This window comes from Diabrotica virgifera, chromosome 8 (genome assembly GCF_917563875.1).
Source record: "Diabrotica virgifera virgifera chromosome 8, PGI_DIABVI_V3a".
NCBI classification, from domain to species: domain Eukaryota; kingdom Metazoa; phylum Arthropoda; class Insecta; order Coleoptera; family Chrysomelidae; genus Diabrotica; species Diabrotica virgifera.
Window position 1 is genome coordinate 7924037 of NC_065450.1, and position 15512 is coordinate 7939548.

Below are 15512 nucleotides of genomic sequence, written 5' to 3' on the forward strand. Positions count from 1 at the left end.
TAAAGAATTTTTGTAGTTTTGTAAAAAATGCAATTTTCTTCAGAATAGAAAGATTAGTATCAAAGATAAGAAAAAATGTTTAAATATGAAATTGTAGGTTATTTAATTCTTAAGAACTTGGTGTGAAAAATTATTTTCTGCGACAAAAATTGAGTGAATAGTAAATGAGTATACTATAGAAGAACATTGATTTTTTCCATATAAAACTAACATTTTCTGAAGTTTATGAAAAAACTTTCAGTTTTATGAAAAAAATGTATACAACATTTTTTGCTTAGAATTAATGTTTTTATCAACTTTTGCTGTCAAAATACAATAAAAAATTTCCACCCCCGAGATGGGGTGGCAAACACCCCCATAATAAAAGCGCCTTTCGGCATCATATAGATTTTGATCCTTGGAACATCCACTACTTATTCTCAAATTTTCAAGCAAATCGATCCATTCTGTAAAAATTGAGGGGTGAAAAGCTTCGGTTCCTGGACTATTATGGCCATATTGCATTTTCAAAATCTCCAAAAACCCTATAGTGAAATACCGAAGTAACTTACTTTATACTTATCCAAAACAATATTTTAGTTCAGGCTGTATTGCATAAGATGGGGCATTATATAGGCAATATTTTACAGCCTTAACACAAAATTCGAATTTTTTGCAGTTATGGCACAATTGAACTAGGTGTGCGATATGTCTTAATTTTTCTGGGATTCCAAGATTCTCTAGTTTCTCCATCATTTTCGTTCGATTAATTGTGTCGAAAGCAGTTTTGAAATCTATGAATATTAGGTGTATTTCTCTGTTGTGTTCTCTCGATTTTTGAATTATTTGTTCCACTGTATGTATGGAGTTAAAATTGTCGATTTTCCCGGTCTGAACCCGTTTTGGTATTCTCCTAATATTCCTTCAGCGCATAATTCAAGTCTCATGTTTATGATGTTTGCTATAATTTTATATGCGGTGTTCAATAAAGTTATTGCTCTGTAATTCTCGCACTCCTCCTGATCTCCTTTTTTATATATAGGTAATATTATACCTCTGTTCCAATCGTCTGGTATTCTGTTTTGTGCCCATATTTGTTTAATTAGCTGGTTTATTTCTGTATGTAATTCTCTTCCTCCGTACTTTAATAATTCCACTGCTATTTCATCTTCTGCTGCTTTTCCGTTTCTGAGGTTTTTAATTTCTTTTAACACTTCTTCTTCTGTGGGAATTTCTACTTCGTTATTATCTTGTATTATTGGTCTTACTTCTTCATCGAGGTGTGCTTCCTTCGTAGTCAATAGCATTCTTTCATAATATTCTTCCCATATTCTGCTGATCTCTTTGTCTTCAAACATCGTTTCTCCTTTTTGGTTTTTAATCCTATTCTTTTAATGCTGGGGGTATTTTTTCTGGCTCTGACTGTTTTATAAAATGTTTTACTTTATGAGTTTTTCTGTCTATTTCAATATCCTCCAGCTTTTCATTTAACCAGTCATTTTTCTTCTTTTTATTTGTTGCGTTGGCTTTGTTTCTCGTTATTTTGTATTCTTTCCTACTTTGTTCTGACCGGTTGTTGATCCATGCCATTCTGGCTGAGTTTTTTAGAATTCTGTCTGTTTCGCAGTCTTGATCGTACCAGTATTTATCTCTTGTAGTTGTTTTTTCTTTCCTATTACTTCGTTTGTTGTTTCATTTATTTTGCTTTTTATTTCTTGCCATCTTTCGTTTATATTTTTAGTTGACTATTGAGGTTGGATATATTTTCATTCATCTGTTGTTCAAATTTTTCTCTTGTTTCAGTCTCTTCTAATGCTTCAACGTTCCACTTATTAGAGTTTGTTTTAGATTGATATATTTTTTTCCATCTAAGAGCGCTCATTTTTATTATTACCAGAAAGTGGTCCGTGCCCGCATTTTTCTCTCTGTAAGATCTCGTGTCCAATGTTTTTGTACTAAGTCTCTGGTTGCCAACTCTTAACAACTTTTAATAGTCTGGTTGTTGGTTGACAACTCTTAATAGTCTTTTCTAAACTTAAGTTCAAATCCGCAACCTCCGATCCCATACATGTATTCGGTCTTACACATATTTGTGTTCAATCCCCATAGCTCATATTTTTCATCTAATTTTTTATCATATATTCCATGTCCTCCCTGTCTTGTGCAAAAATGACTTCGTCATCAGCGAAAAGGAGTGAATGTAATATTAAATTCTCGTTTATTGGTATGCCTATCATTCCACATTTCCTATACCATCGTTTCAGTCTGAACTATGTATATGTTAAATAGTGAAGATGAGAGACCACATCCCTGTTTGAGCCTTTTTGTTGCGATTATTGTTTTTGTTACTTTTTTGGCTTAATTTGCACATATGTTTCTTCTTACAGTCTTTGAATTATATTGTCCTATTTCTGTCTAACGTGCATTCTTCTCATTGCTTCCCGCAATTGTTTCATGGGCACTCTATCATATTTATGCTTTCTTTTAGTCGTTAAAGGTCATAATATGTGTTTAAATATTTTTCTCATTGTCCTTCTCTATCACTTGTCTCATGATGAATATATTATTATTTGGACGTGATTTGGATTTTCGGAATTCAGCTTGTTCCACCCCATAACTGTCCACGTAATGTTCTATTTTTTCTTTTATAATTGTGAAAAAGATTTTTGCTATTGAAGGTATTACACTGATCCTTCTATAGTTATTTGTTGACTTTTCATCATTCAGATATAATGGTAACTGGGAGAGACCTAGATTTAGGAGTGAATGAAAAATGGTTGACGATGAAGAAGAAGAACATTTGTTTAGTATCCAGCCATATCTCTAAGTTCTTTTGGTATCTTTAATTAGATATTTGGTGTTATTTATTGTTATTTGTGGTGATAAGGTATTAGTTCTTTTAATTATTTAAAATATTAAAATAGACAAGTCGAAAGCGGCGCGTTCGGTGGAAAAAATATTCCTCTGATACTTTCTTCATCATTACATTCGTGAGACATTCCACAATAAGGTTCAAGAAGTCGCCCACGTGAAAAGTGGTCCAAATTTTTTTTAACAATTTTTTTAATCTAATTGCAAAAATCAAAATTTTCGGCCCGGGCAAAATTTTTTAACTTTTTTTGTACCATTCTGGACAAAAAAAAGTCTGTTATAATTTTTCTCTAAAGTTTATCGTTTTCGAGTTATAAGCAATTTAATATTGAAGAAAACGAAAAATGGCGATTTTCAAGCCTTAATAATTCGGTTAGGTTTGAAAGTTATAAAGTGACTAAATCACAGTTTAAAGCCCCCCTACAAGATCCTTAAGAAAATTTTGTCATTATTTTATTACTAAACTGATATTTATAAGTAATAATAATAAGCGCTATGCACGTATTAGGCGGCCGTCAAAGGTGAGTGCGAGAGAGATGCTATTCCGGCAGTCAATGGTGCATCTTACTCATATTATGGTCAATACGATATTACCGCTCATTGTAAATAATTAAAAATAACAGCTTAGTGATAAATTAATGACACAAATTTCTTTAGAATCACGTAGGGAGTGCTCTAAACTTTGATCTAGTCCCTTTCTGACTTTCAAAATAATAATTTTTAACCGAGTTATTAAGTCTTAAAAATGGCAATATTCGCGTTTTTCAAATTTTAAATTGCTTATAACTTGAAAAAGATCAACTTTAGAGAAAAATTATAAGAGAGCTTTTTTGTCCAGAATGGTCCAAAAGACCTAAAAAAAATTTGTCCGTACCGAAAATATTGATTATTTTAATTTGATTAAAAAAATTTTTAAAAAAAAAAATTTGGACCACTTTTCGCGTGGGCGACTTCTTGCACCTTATTCTGGAGTGTCTCACGAATGTGATTATGCAAAAAAAATCTCATGGGAATATTTTTTCCAACGAACCCGCCGCTTTCGCCTTGTCTAACTAATAGTCCAGGGTAATAAGGTTTTTTCCATGACACTCGAGCAGCCTGGGTACTGAAGCGTTTTTTTGATAGGTAATACCTATAAGAGCAAATTGTAACTATTTCCTGCGTAGGATCTGGCGGCCATTTTATTTATAAACAATTAAGTGTCAAAAACTGGCATTTTTTCCTTTTTTTTTTTCAAATCAATGGAAAACAGTGAAACTTATGGTTTTTTTAGTACAAATATCTTTGAGATTATGGAAAAATCTTTATAATGACGTATTACAAAGATTGATTTCGCAATAACTATTGTAAAAATTAGTGTACAGCTTTGAAATTTCTGTCACATAAGGGTTTTTTGGTGCTTAATATGTGATAAAAATTTTAAAGCGATTCATTCAATTGTTTAAATTTTATTCAAATTGTTTTTCCCAGAGAGCATTTTTTTTGCAATAACATAAGTCAGAAAAAAATGACGTTAGAACCATTCTACAGGCGTCAAATGAAAGAAAATGACCTATATTTTCCAATTGGTTTAATAAAAGCGAATTAAAAATGCATTTATTAGCAATAAATAATCAGGCAAAAATTTATTACAATTTTTTATCAGTTATGATATAAATAACATTACTTGGTAGTTGTGTACTTAAAACAGGGTAAAAAAGTTAAGTTTTTTGGAAAAAGTTATTTAAAAAGTTTATAAGGAAAGATTTTCGGTACATTTGCATAATTATTTATTACTAATAATTGCATACTTTATTCGCTTTTTTTAAACCAAGTTGAAAACATGGCTCATGCTCTTCCATTTGACACCTGTGGAATGGTTCTAACATTTTTTTCTGACTTATGTTATTGCAAAAAAATGCTCTCTGAGATAAACAATTCGAATAAAATTTAAACTATTGAATGAATCGCTTTAAAATTTTTATCACATATTAATCACCCAAGAACCCTCATTTGACAAAAATTTCAAAACTGTACACTAATTTTTACAACAGTTATTGCGAAAATAATTTTTTTTGCAATTCCGACTTTTTTCGCAATTATATTAACAATAAATTAGTCTATCAAACTTTGTAATATGTAATTTTAAAGCCTTTTCCATAATCTCAAAGATATTTGTACTAAAAAATCATACGTTTCACTGTTTTTGATTGATTTGAAAAAAAAGGGAAAAATGTCATTTTTTGACAGTTAATTGTTTATAAATAAAAATGGCCGCCAAATCCTACGCAGGAAATAGTTACAATTTGTTCCTTTAGGTATTACATATCGAAAAAACGCTTCAGTATCCTGGCTGCTGAAGTGTCACGAACAGGGTATATTTTTGTCTTATTACCCTGGCCTATAAAAGTAGTACGACAGAAATACTATGCTATACGATTTTTCTTATACTTTTGAATTGTATTGTTCTTCGATTAACTGAATCAAATAAATATAGGACTTTCAATAGGTATATTTCAAATATAGGACTTAACACTGAGATAAACGTATACTTCATCTAATTTACTAACCGTTGCACGTCATCCGCGTCATAGCCTTTGACGTCGCATGATACCAACACGAAATATTTAGGCGGTTGGTGTGTTCTTTTTTAGAATCACGTTGCCGAATACACTGGAATTACAGCCACCAGACATATTTTATTATATACGCGTAGAAATATTATTTGAAGATTTCTATTAATGTTAACCCAAAGAAATACACAATAATATGTTTCATTTAATTTGTATAAATGGATTATAAAGCGTTTTTACGAAGCACATTTACTCGAATCACACTGTAACTGTAATCGAACGAAGGTGACATTTTAGAATAAATTGGTAACATTTATTTGACAGTTGCGGTGATGACACTTCATATTTATTTATATTCTTTACTATAAGTATCTGTTTTATTATATTTACTGTTTTTATTATTTACTTTACTATAAAAATATCCTCTACTATAAAAATATAAATTTCACCTAATTTTATCACGACTTGGAATAATCGAGGTATCTGACAACTTTTTTAGTTGTTATTGTAGACATATACAAAGAAACCTACCGGCTTCGTGCCAAGAGTTTGGAGCCGTTTTTTAATTATTAACAATGCAGTGCAAAAACGCTTGCAGTGCAAATCTTAAAATATTATAACTTAATTATTGTTCTCTATTTCTTAAGTTTTTACTTATTTACATTGAATATTAATTTGTTTTGTTGTATAATCCACGTTTACAATAATTATGTGATCTATTTGATTTAAAATGGATTCAGGATCTTTTATACTTTGGCAACTATGTCAACTTAGATCTTTGGCGTAGATGATGACGTGCAACAGTAAGTAAATTAGACGGACTGTATATAAGTTTGTTTAATATTTATATTAGTAGCATTTCTGATTTGAATTTTAATAGAAGGTAATAAAATAATAACGCACGTGCGCTAAAAAACCTAAAATACCATTTTACAGGATATTCACCTTTTTTGTTTTGCATTTCATAATAATATTCACTTTTATCTCCTTAATTGCATGTTTTATTTCAAGTTCATACTTTGAAAGAAAAAAAGTTATTAAATTCTAAAAATATCCAATTCCCAAATACCAAAAAAATAAATGAAATTCTTTTAGTAAAATCATAAAAGTTTTGTTTAAAAAATTAATTATATTGTTTTAAACATGGCCATCTACCTACTAAAGATTTATGATTTAAACGTTTTTAAAGAGGCCATAACACGAAATGATCTATTTTCAACAAATGTGGGAATGACAAACACATACATGTAAAGATATTGTTAAAAATGATAACAGTAACTAATTAGCAAGAAAATTATTGCTAAAACTTACATCTACTTCATAAAGCCGATACTGTAATGGAAACCAAGAGATGCTGCCTACCGTAGCAGAGCACCGTCCACCAGTTGGACTGATGATCCAAAACGTTGTCATAGGAATTGGATGCAAGAGGAACAATATGGAAGCAGATGAACAATTATGAGGGAGATCTATGTCCAGCAGAGGACAAGCGAATATTAAAGATGAGTTGCGTTGAGACATTATTTCTCACTTCTGTTTTCTTACTACTCCAAATACTACCTGTGACAACCAATTAGACAGAGGTCCCAGTTTACTGAAGTCAGAAGTCATAAAAGCAATACAACAAGCCAAAAACAATAAAGCACTTGGACCTGATCAAATCTTAACTTTTAGATGAGGAAAACATTACCTACTTGACTACTTTCTTTAACAAAATTTACAACGAAGGAAAAATACCAGATGATTGGTTGGAGTCACTGTTTATAACATTACCAAAGAAAAGCATTTTAGACTAGTCAGTTTAATGAGTCACACACTTAAGATAATTTTACGTATTATACAAAACCGAGTATTCCTTCTGTGTGAAACTAGAATGGGTAATACGCAATTTGGATTTAGAAATGGTCTAGGAACTAGAGAAGCACTATTTTGTATGCGCGTTCTCTTACAAAAAAAATTGTGAATTCCGAAAGAACGTTTATCTTTGTTTCATCGGCTTCGAAAAGGCATTCGACCGAGTACAACATGATACACTCTTCGATTGCCTGCAGGCAGCAGGACTTGACCACTACGATATAAGACTGCTGAAATACTTATATTACAATCAAGTAGCCTCTATCCAAATTGGAGACAGTCGTACTGAAAAACTGCCGATAAAACGTGGAGTACGACAAGGTTGTTTCTTATCACCCACCATTTTTAATCTGTACTCTGAAGAAATCTTTAGGGAGGCTTTGGATGATAGACAAGAGGGAGTAAGGCTAGGCGGAGAAGTAATCAACAATATTAGATACGCTGACGATACAGCCATTCTTGCTGAAAATTTACAAGATCTCCAGACACTACTAAATCTAGTCAGTGAAGTAAGTTATCGGAGAGGCCTTAAAATCAACATTTCAAAAACAAAGTGGATGACAGTTGGAAAGATTAATATAGATCAAGGTCAGCTTTCTCTTGATGGAGAGGAGTTAGAACGGGTAAATCATTTCAAGTACCTTGGCAGCTGGTTAAATGTAAATTGTGACTCTGATGAAGAGATAATAACTAGGATCGAAATATCACGGAAGGCTTTTATGACCTGGAAACCAGTTTTATGTAACACAAACCTCTCAATGAATATTCGAAAGAAGGTGCTGAAATGTTATGTGTGGTCTATCCTATTGTGTGGTATGGTTGTGAGACATGGACGTTAAAAACCACAATGCTAAACAAAATAGAAGTATGCGAATTGTGGTGATATTGACGAATCCTAAAGATATCGTGGGTTTCGCACATTTCCAATGAAGATGTTCTTCAAATGCTGAATTCAGAACGTCTGCTTATAAGCATCATAAAGAGGAGAAAAACAAAATACTTTGGCCAAGACCTAAATACCATCTGCTTCGCCTTATAATACAAGGAAAAGTGGAGGGAAAGATATGGATTGGTCGAAAGAATCTTTCATGGCTGCGTAATATTAGACACTGGTGTGGCTGCACAGTAGAAGAATTATTTCGCGCAGCAGCTGATAGAGAGAGATTTCAGGAAATTGTAAACATGATGACGGCCAACGTCTGAATACAGACACGGCACTTAAAGAACAAGAAGTTTTCTTACGGATCCATTCGTTTCTTTTTCGATCTGTAAGTTTAATGTTCAGCATCTATTTTTCCATGGATCTTTCTGTCTTAGCTATTTCTTCAATATTTTCCTTTGTAAACGCCCATAAAGATAAGGATGATAGTATACATTGATTAAAGACTCTTGTTTTTAGGTATTGGGGGTATTTTCCGTTCTTAGACTACTTTAGATTATAAGACAGTTTAACGATCATTTTTCCAGTGTTATATTTATGTAATTGATAAAAGTTTTTCTTTTTTCTTAGTGCCCATCCTTTGTAAATATTGGAAATCCAGTTGTTCCTCATAACTATGTTGATAGCTACTCTGAGTAAATGTGCGATCATCATTACTCGTTCAGCAACAAACTTATTTAATGTAATTAAGAAAAAAGCTACACATGTATGGTTAAACCATAACAAAAAACGGGGTATTCCCATCTCGGCTCACTATAATCCTTTAGTCCTTTATGATACCCCAGGTACATTTTAAAAGTACCCCAGGTCGGCTCGAAGATTAACGGCTAGGGCTTAGTACCCCATTAGTAGGTATAATAATAATTTTATCTTGGAATTATAGATTAGGGAAAATTTCTTATTAGCATCGAAAATCATCCTACTCTCAATACCCCTTCCTTCAATATTGTACAGAAATTTTGGGTTTTTTGCGAATTTTTTAAGAAACAGTTTCTCTTGGTTGGAAATGATGGCCGTGGAATCGATTTCGCTACTGATACATAGGATAAAGCTTGGTTAGATGTTTGAGACATATTGACTGTTTGGGTATCTGCTACTCCGCTGCTAATGTAGTCAAAAGGAATTACGTTTTTATCTTAAAATTATACCTAATTTAGCTTCTCTGTATTATGTAAAGGTTCAGCTTTTATCCATTTTAAAATAAAAATTGATTGCCGATTATAAGGCAATCTTGTTTAAATTTTTCTTATGTGTTTTTAACAGTTGAAACAAAAAATAAACCTTAACTAATAATGAGTGATTTCTACATACATCTATGTCTAGTTGAAGGTACACTAAATGTGAATATTATGTTAAAATATTATCAATTATTCTAATTATTAATATTAGTTTTTAGTTTTATTGGGCTATGTATAATTATATATCTATTTAATAAAGTTATTCTACAAATATATTTTTTCTATAGATGCTATACAATGTGCAACTTCTCTCACTACTTACATACATTCAAAATGAACAATTTCTTAGGCAGTGAGAAAAGTCGGCCATTGCAGTGAGAAATATTTTTTCTCACGGGTTCACCGCCGGTTTACATACATATGATCGCCATTTCCATTGTAACATGAACAATACAAACACAATTATTTTTGTCAAACAAAATGTGTTCAAACTTGTCAAAACTTATCCAAAATTACCTTTTAAGACTGTTCAACTGTGAATTATAATTTTAAATAAATAAAGTATATAAATATTAAGAATATTAAATACCTATGTGTATGGATGGGTCATTCCATTTCAAATCACTCAATTTTGGAGCAAAAAAAATTTTGGACCTCCGATTTGTCTGAAAATTGGTATATAGCGTCTGCGGGACGTAAAAATAAGATATCTAAGGTCAAAAAATCTTCTTCTTCTTTTTTCTCAAAATGTTATTTTATGCGGTTTTACAGTGATTTGGTGTTTATTTATACAAATTTGCATTTTTTATCGTAAAGTATCGATGAAAAACATAATATTTTAATAGAAGGGACTCAAAAATGTCATTATATGGCATTATAACAAGTTACTTTGATTCAAAACAAGCTTTTGATCAAATTTTACAGTGTAGAAAACGTTAAAATACCGTTTTAAACATTTTTCTCTATTCCCAAAATACATCATAATCGATTTGGCTGAAAATTTGCCCACAGATAGACAAAACATAGGACTTTAAGTGGTGAGAAGGATTTGAATTATATTACAATACCAAAAAAGTTACATGCAATATTATAGTCAAAAATATAGGCGTCTACTGTAAGTACAATTAACTCGAAAATATTGACATCACGACAAAAATTGTTAAAAAGAAATTGTAATAATTGTAAATACGATTTATTTGGAACAATTTCAGTTCCTACCATTTTTGTCGAAAAGTTAAAAATGGCGGAGATATTGAGCAAAACAGGTTCTCCTTTAAAATCAAGATGGCGGCTAACGTAACGGAGGAATTCATTCGTGATTTTAAATTTAGGCTACTATTGACTCCCCTAAAGATCAGATCAAATTTTGGGCAGCTTGGCATTCAAGGTCAAATGCTATCCCGACTGGACTAATATATACTTTTGAATCTAATATTACCGCATGTAACTTTTTTGGTATTGTAATATAATTCAAATCCTTCTAACCACTTAAAGTCCTCTCTTTTGGCTATCTGTGGGCAAATTTTCAGCCAAATCGATGATGACGTATTTTGGGCTTGGGAATGGAGGAATATGTAAAAAACGGTATTTTAACGTTTTTTACACTATAAAATTTGATCAAAACTTGTTTTGGTTCAAAATAACTTGTTATAATGCCATATAATGACATTTTTGAGTCCTTTCTATTAAAATATTATGTTTTTCATTGATGCTTTAAGACAGAAAATGCAAATTTGTTTAAATAAACACCAAATCACTATAAAATCGCATAAAATAACATTTTGAGAAAAAAAGAAGAAGATTTTTTGACCTTAAATATCTTATTTTTACGTCCCGCAGAAGCTATATACCAATTTTCAGACAAATCGGAGATCCAAAATTTTTTGCCTGAGTGATTTGACATGGAATGTACCGTATATATGTATTTTATTTCAATTTAGGCATATAATATACCTAAAAGCACCTAAATTATTTAATTTTGAAGTTTTAACTCCTGACAAAAACGCATCCATAGAAAAAATACAGTGTACAACACGAGAGAAAATGACATATTTATCTTTCGCTTGATTTGCGGCATTCGCCTCGTGCCAACAAACTTCTGCGCTCGTGAGAAATATGTCTTTTTCTCTCTTGTTGTACAATATACTATTTTCCATTGAGATGTAAAATTATTTGATAGTAACAATTAATATCACATGAGCCGAGCTGGTATATTTTATATCGGGCAGTTTTAATCTTTGCGTCGACTTGGGACATTTTTAAAAGACCTGCCTGTTTCTTGGGCCGAGATAGGCACTGCCCCAAAAAACACAATATCATTATTTTTTTTTTAAATTAGATGACATGTTTCAGGCTCCACAACCTCCAGAACCTTGGACCGGTATTAGAGATGCAACAAAAGTGGGCAGTCCAGTTTTCCACAAAGAAACTTTTACTAAATCTTTTCTTGGTGGCGAGGATGGGGTCAATCTTAATGTATATACTAAGAAGGTAAGTAGATTTTTCTTGTATCAAAAAATTTTGCGTTAGTAACAAATCTAGTTATACAGGGTGAGCCACGCTCAACGGGACGGAGCCTACCGGGGAAACGGCTAAATATATTAAAAAATTTTCTGTAGGAATACGTAGGTCAGTACCGGTACAAATTAAAATTTGTGAAATATATAAAGGGTGTCCCAAATTAGCGTAATGATATAAAGTTATATATTTTTAAATGGAACAACCTATATTTCACTTTAATTTTGAATTCTACTGAACAAAATAATGTTATTTTATTCAACATTCCCTATACCTATTTTTGACAGGTATCGATTTATTTGGGGTTTTCTGAAAATGTAGGTAATATTCGCGAAATTAATGAATTACACATTATCGCATGAATTTTAATTAACGTCTTTTTGTCAGTTAATTGTCAACTGTCCATGCTTTACATCAGAATAATTATCATTTGAAACTAATCTACAGGGGGTTCGCAATCTGAAGTATCAGTGCTGTACAATATTTTGTATAATTACTTTCTTAATTTAAATGGGACACCCTGTATTTTACTTAAATTTTGAATTCTAATCAAAAAAATAATATTACTTTAGTAAACAATCCCTATACCTATCTTTGATAATTTTCGATTTATTTGCGTTTTTTTGAAAATGCACTATTCTTGAAATTAATTAAGTTCACTTTATTTTACACTTTATTACAGAAAGTTCTACTCTAACTTAAACAAAACACCCTGTATTTGAATGGTGTAACAATTATTATAATCAAACTATTATAAAATTTTTTACATATTAATATCTAGTATCTTCAGATCTATTTGCATTATGTTACCTGGAACATTAAATGTCGTTAATTACATAGCTCATTATACATTATAAAGAATGCCATTAAAATACAAAAGGTACCTAGCTGTCAAACTAATAGTCAAACTATTAACTGTATTCCTTTCAATTAATAGAAATGGCAAATTATTCAATTGAAGACCGAGTAAATATGATTTTAACACTGGGTGAATGTGATCAAAACAGTTTGTTAGCATCAAGAGTATGTTATGTTGAGTTCAAGAGCATCAAGAGTTATGTTGAGAGATTTCCCTTAAAAGGTCATACTCGTAAAGAAATATTTGAAATAGTCTTAACAAGGTTTTGTGAAACTGGCAGTGTTGTTTATACTAAACGAAAATTGATAAATCCTATACTGAAGATCAAAATACCGAATTAAAAGTTATTCAATCAGTTATTGAAAATCCAAATACAAGTACAAGGACGATGGCCAGGCAGATTAAAGTAAGCCAAACTAGTATACGCAAAATTCTTAAAAAATATAAATGTCACCCATACCCATACCATATTAAAATGCATCAGCATTTATATGGAACTGATTTTGAACGTAGGTTAGAGTTTTGTTTAGGGTTTCTAGACAAAACGGGAGCAGATCAACATTTTTTTTGATAAAATTTTATCTACTGATGAATTGATGATTACTTTCCATAATAATGAACTCGTGAATCGACATAACTTTCACTATTATAATATGGAAAATCATCATGAATATAGATGTATTGATCGACAAAAACGGTGGTCCCTTAATGTATATAGTGGAATAATAGGAGAACATGTAATAGGACCGTATTTTTAATGGCCATTTAAATGGACTAAAGCTTTTAAGATTTCTACGAAGAGACTTTTGGATACTTTTGCAAAATATCCCTTTAAATATTAGAAGAAAAATGTTTCTGCAGCTAGACGGTGCTCCAGCACATTACACGCGTAATGTTAGAGAGTATTTAGACAGAAAATTTCCCGGAAAGTGGATAGGTAGGGGTGGTGCTGTCAATTGGCCCTCTAGATCACCTGTGTTAACATCAATGGACTTTTTTTGGGGAAGATATTAAAAGTTTGGTTTATCAAACTCCACCTACAACCGCTGAAGCCATGAAAACGCGTATTCGTAATGCGTTTGCAACAGTTACTCCAGAAATGTTAAGAAAAGTAAAACAAAATTTTGAACACAGAGTGAGGTTATGTATTAAAGAAAATGGACACCATTTTAAACATTTAATGTAAATTAATTTTTTCCAGTGTGTTTTGTTTAACTTTATGTAATAAAGTGTAATTAATTAATTTCAAGAATATTTTCAAAAAAACGCAAATAAATCGAAAATTATCAAAGATAGGTATCGGGATGGTTTAATAAAGTAATATTATTTTTTTTATTAGAATTCAAAATTAAAGTAAAATACAGGGCGTCCCATTTAAGTTAAGAAAGTAATTATACAAAATATTGTACAGCACTGACACTTCAGATTGCGAACACTCTGTAGATTAGTTTCAAATGATAATTATTCTGATGTAAAACATGGACAATTGACAATTAACTGACAAAAAGACATTAATTGAAATTCATGCGATAATGTGTAATTAATTAATTTCACGAATAGTATATTTTCAGAAAAACCCAAATAAATCGAAACCTGTCAAAAATAGGTATAAGGAATGTTGAATAAAATAACATTATTTTGTTCAGTAGAATTCAAAATTAAAGTGAAATGTAGGTTGTTCCATTTAAAAATATATAACTTTATATCATTACGCTAAATTAAGACACCCTGTATATATTTCACAAATTTTAGTTTGTAGCCGGTACTGACCTACGTATTCTTACGGAAGGAATTTTTAATATCTTTAGCCGTTTCCCCGGTAGGTTCCGTCCCGTTGAGCGTGGCTCACCCTGTATACCTAATACAATTGTGTAATATTTGAGTATATTCACATTTCTTGACTAGTATTTTTATATAAAATTATTGTTGTTGATTTATTTAAGCAATTTTCAAGTTTTTAGAAGCTTGTAAAAGCGTTCTAAATGAACGGGAAATTCGGCGATACCGTGTAATTTTCAGGGGCAACTCCGAATTGCATTAAACTTTGGATTTAGGTTCTACTTACCCTCAACTTCAAAGTTGAAATTGTGCCGTTGGTTGCTTTTACTTGGGGGGTGACAGTCACCCCTTCTCGGGGGTGAAAAAACATACGTTTAAGATAAGACCGGAAATGGATAAATTGACTGATTTTAAGCAACTTTTGTTCTATAGAGTTTTTTACGTAAGTCAATACTTTTCGAGTGATTTGCCATTGAAAATGTTGATTTTTCGACAAAAAAACTACGTTTTTAGACGGTTTTTCGCAAATAACTCAAATAGTAAATATTTTATCGAAAAAAGTATCCTTAGCAAAAATGTAGCTTATAAAAAACCCAAAAAAATGTTGTATCAGTAAAGTCTATCAATCAAATAAAAACAAAGTTGTAGCTCATGAAAAATACGTTCTTATTCATCTAATTCCAATTCGAATATTTCAAGGTGAAATCACCGAAAACTTACGCACTTTTTAGGAAAAAACCCTTAAAAGTGTTTATAAAAACTTTGTTTTTATTGTTAACAAAAGTTTTAGCAATAAAAATAAGCGAGTTACGCTCAAAATAAAGTTGGCCCCTTTTTTTGAAAAAATCATGAAAATCTCGGAGTGTTTAGCTCCAAATGAAATTAATCGCTACCGCTACCGCTTTACAAAGAATTTACTTACCTATCATTTTTTTATATGATCTGTCAGTCTCACTGGTTGAAAGTGTTTATTTTTGAAAGGG

The 15512-nt window shown here is 31.2% G+C and overlaps 1 protein-coding gene across 2 annotated transcripts in view; it reads left to right on the forward strand.

The window, feature by feature from the left end:
- The window catches only part of LOC114335583 (esterase B1-like), a 210499-nt gene that overhangs the window by 74880 nt on the left and 120107 nt on the right, over positions 1-15512 (forward strand). For both annotated transcript variants that reach the window (XM_050659462.1, XM_028285840.2), the window contains one exon: positions 11727-11864. In XM_050659462.1, coding sequence (XP_050515419.1) covers positions 11727-11864 — 138 coding nt within the window. The remainder of the gene's footprint in view (positions 1-11726; positions 11865-15512) is intronic.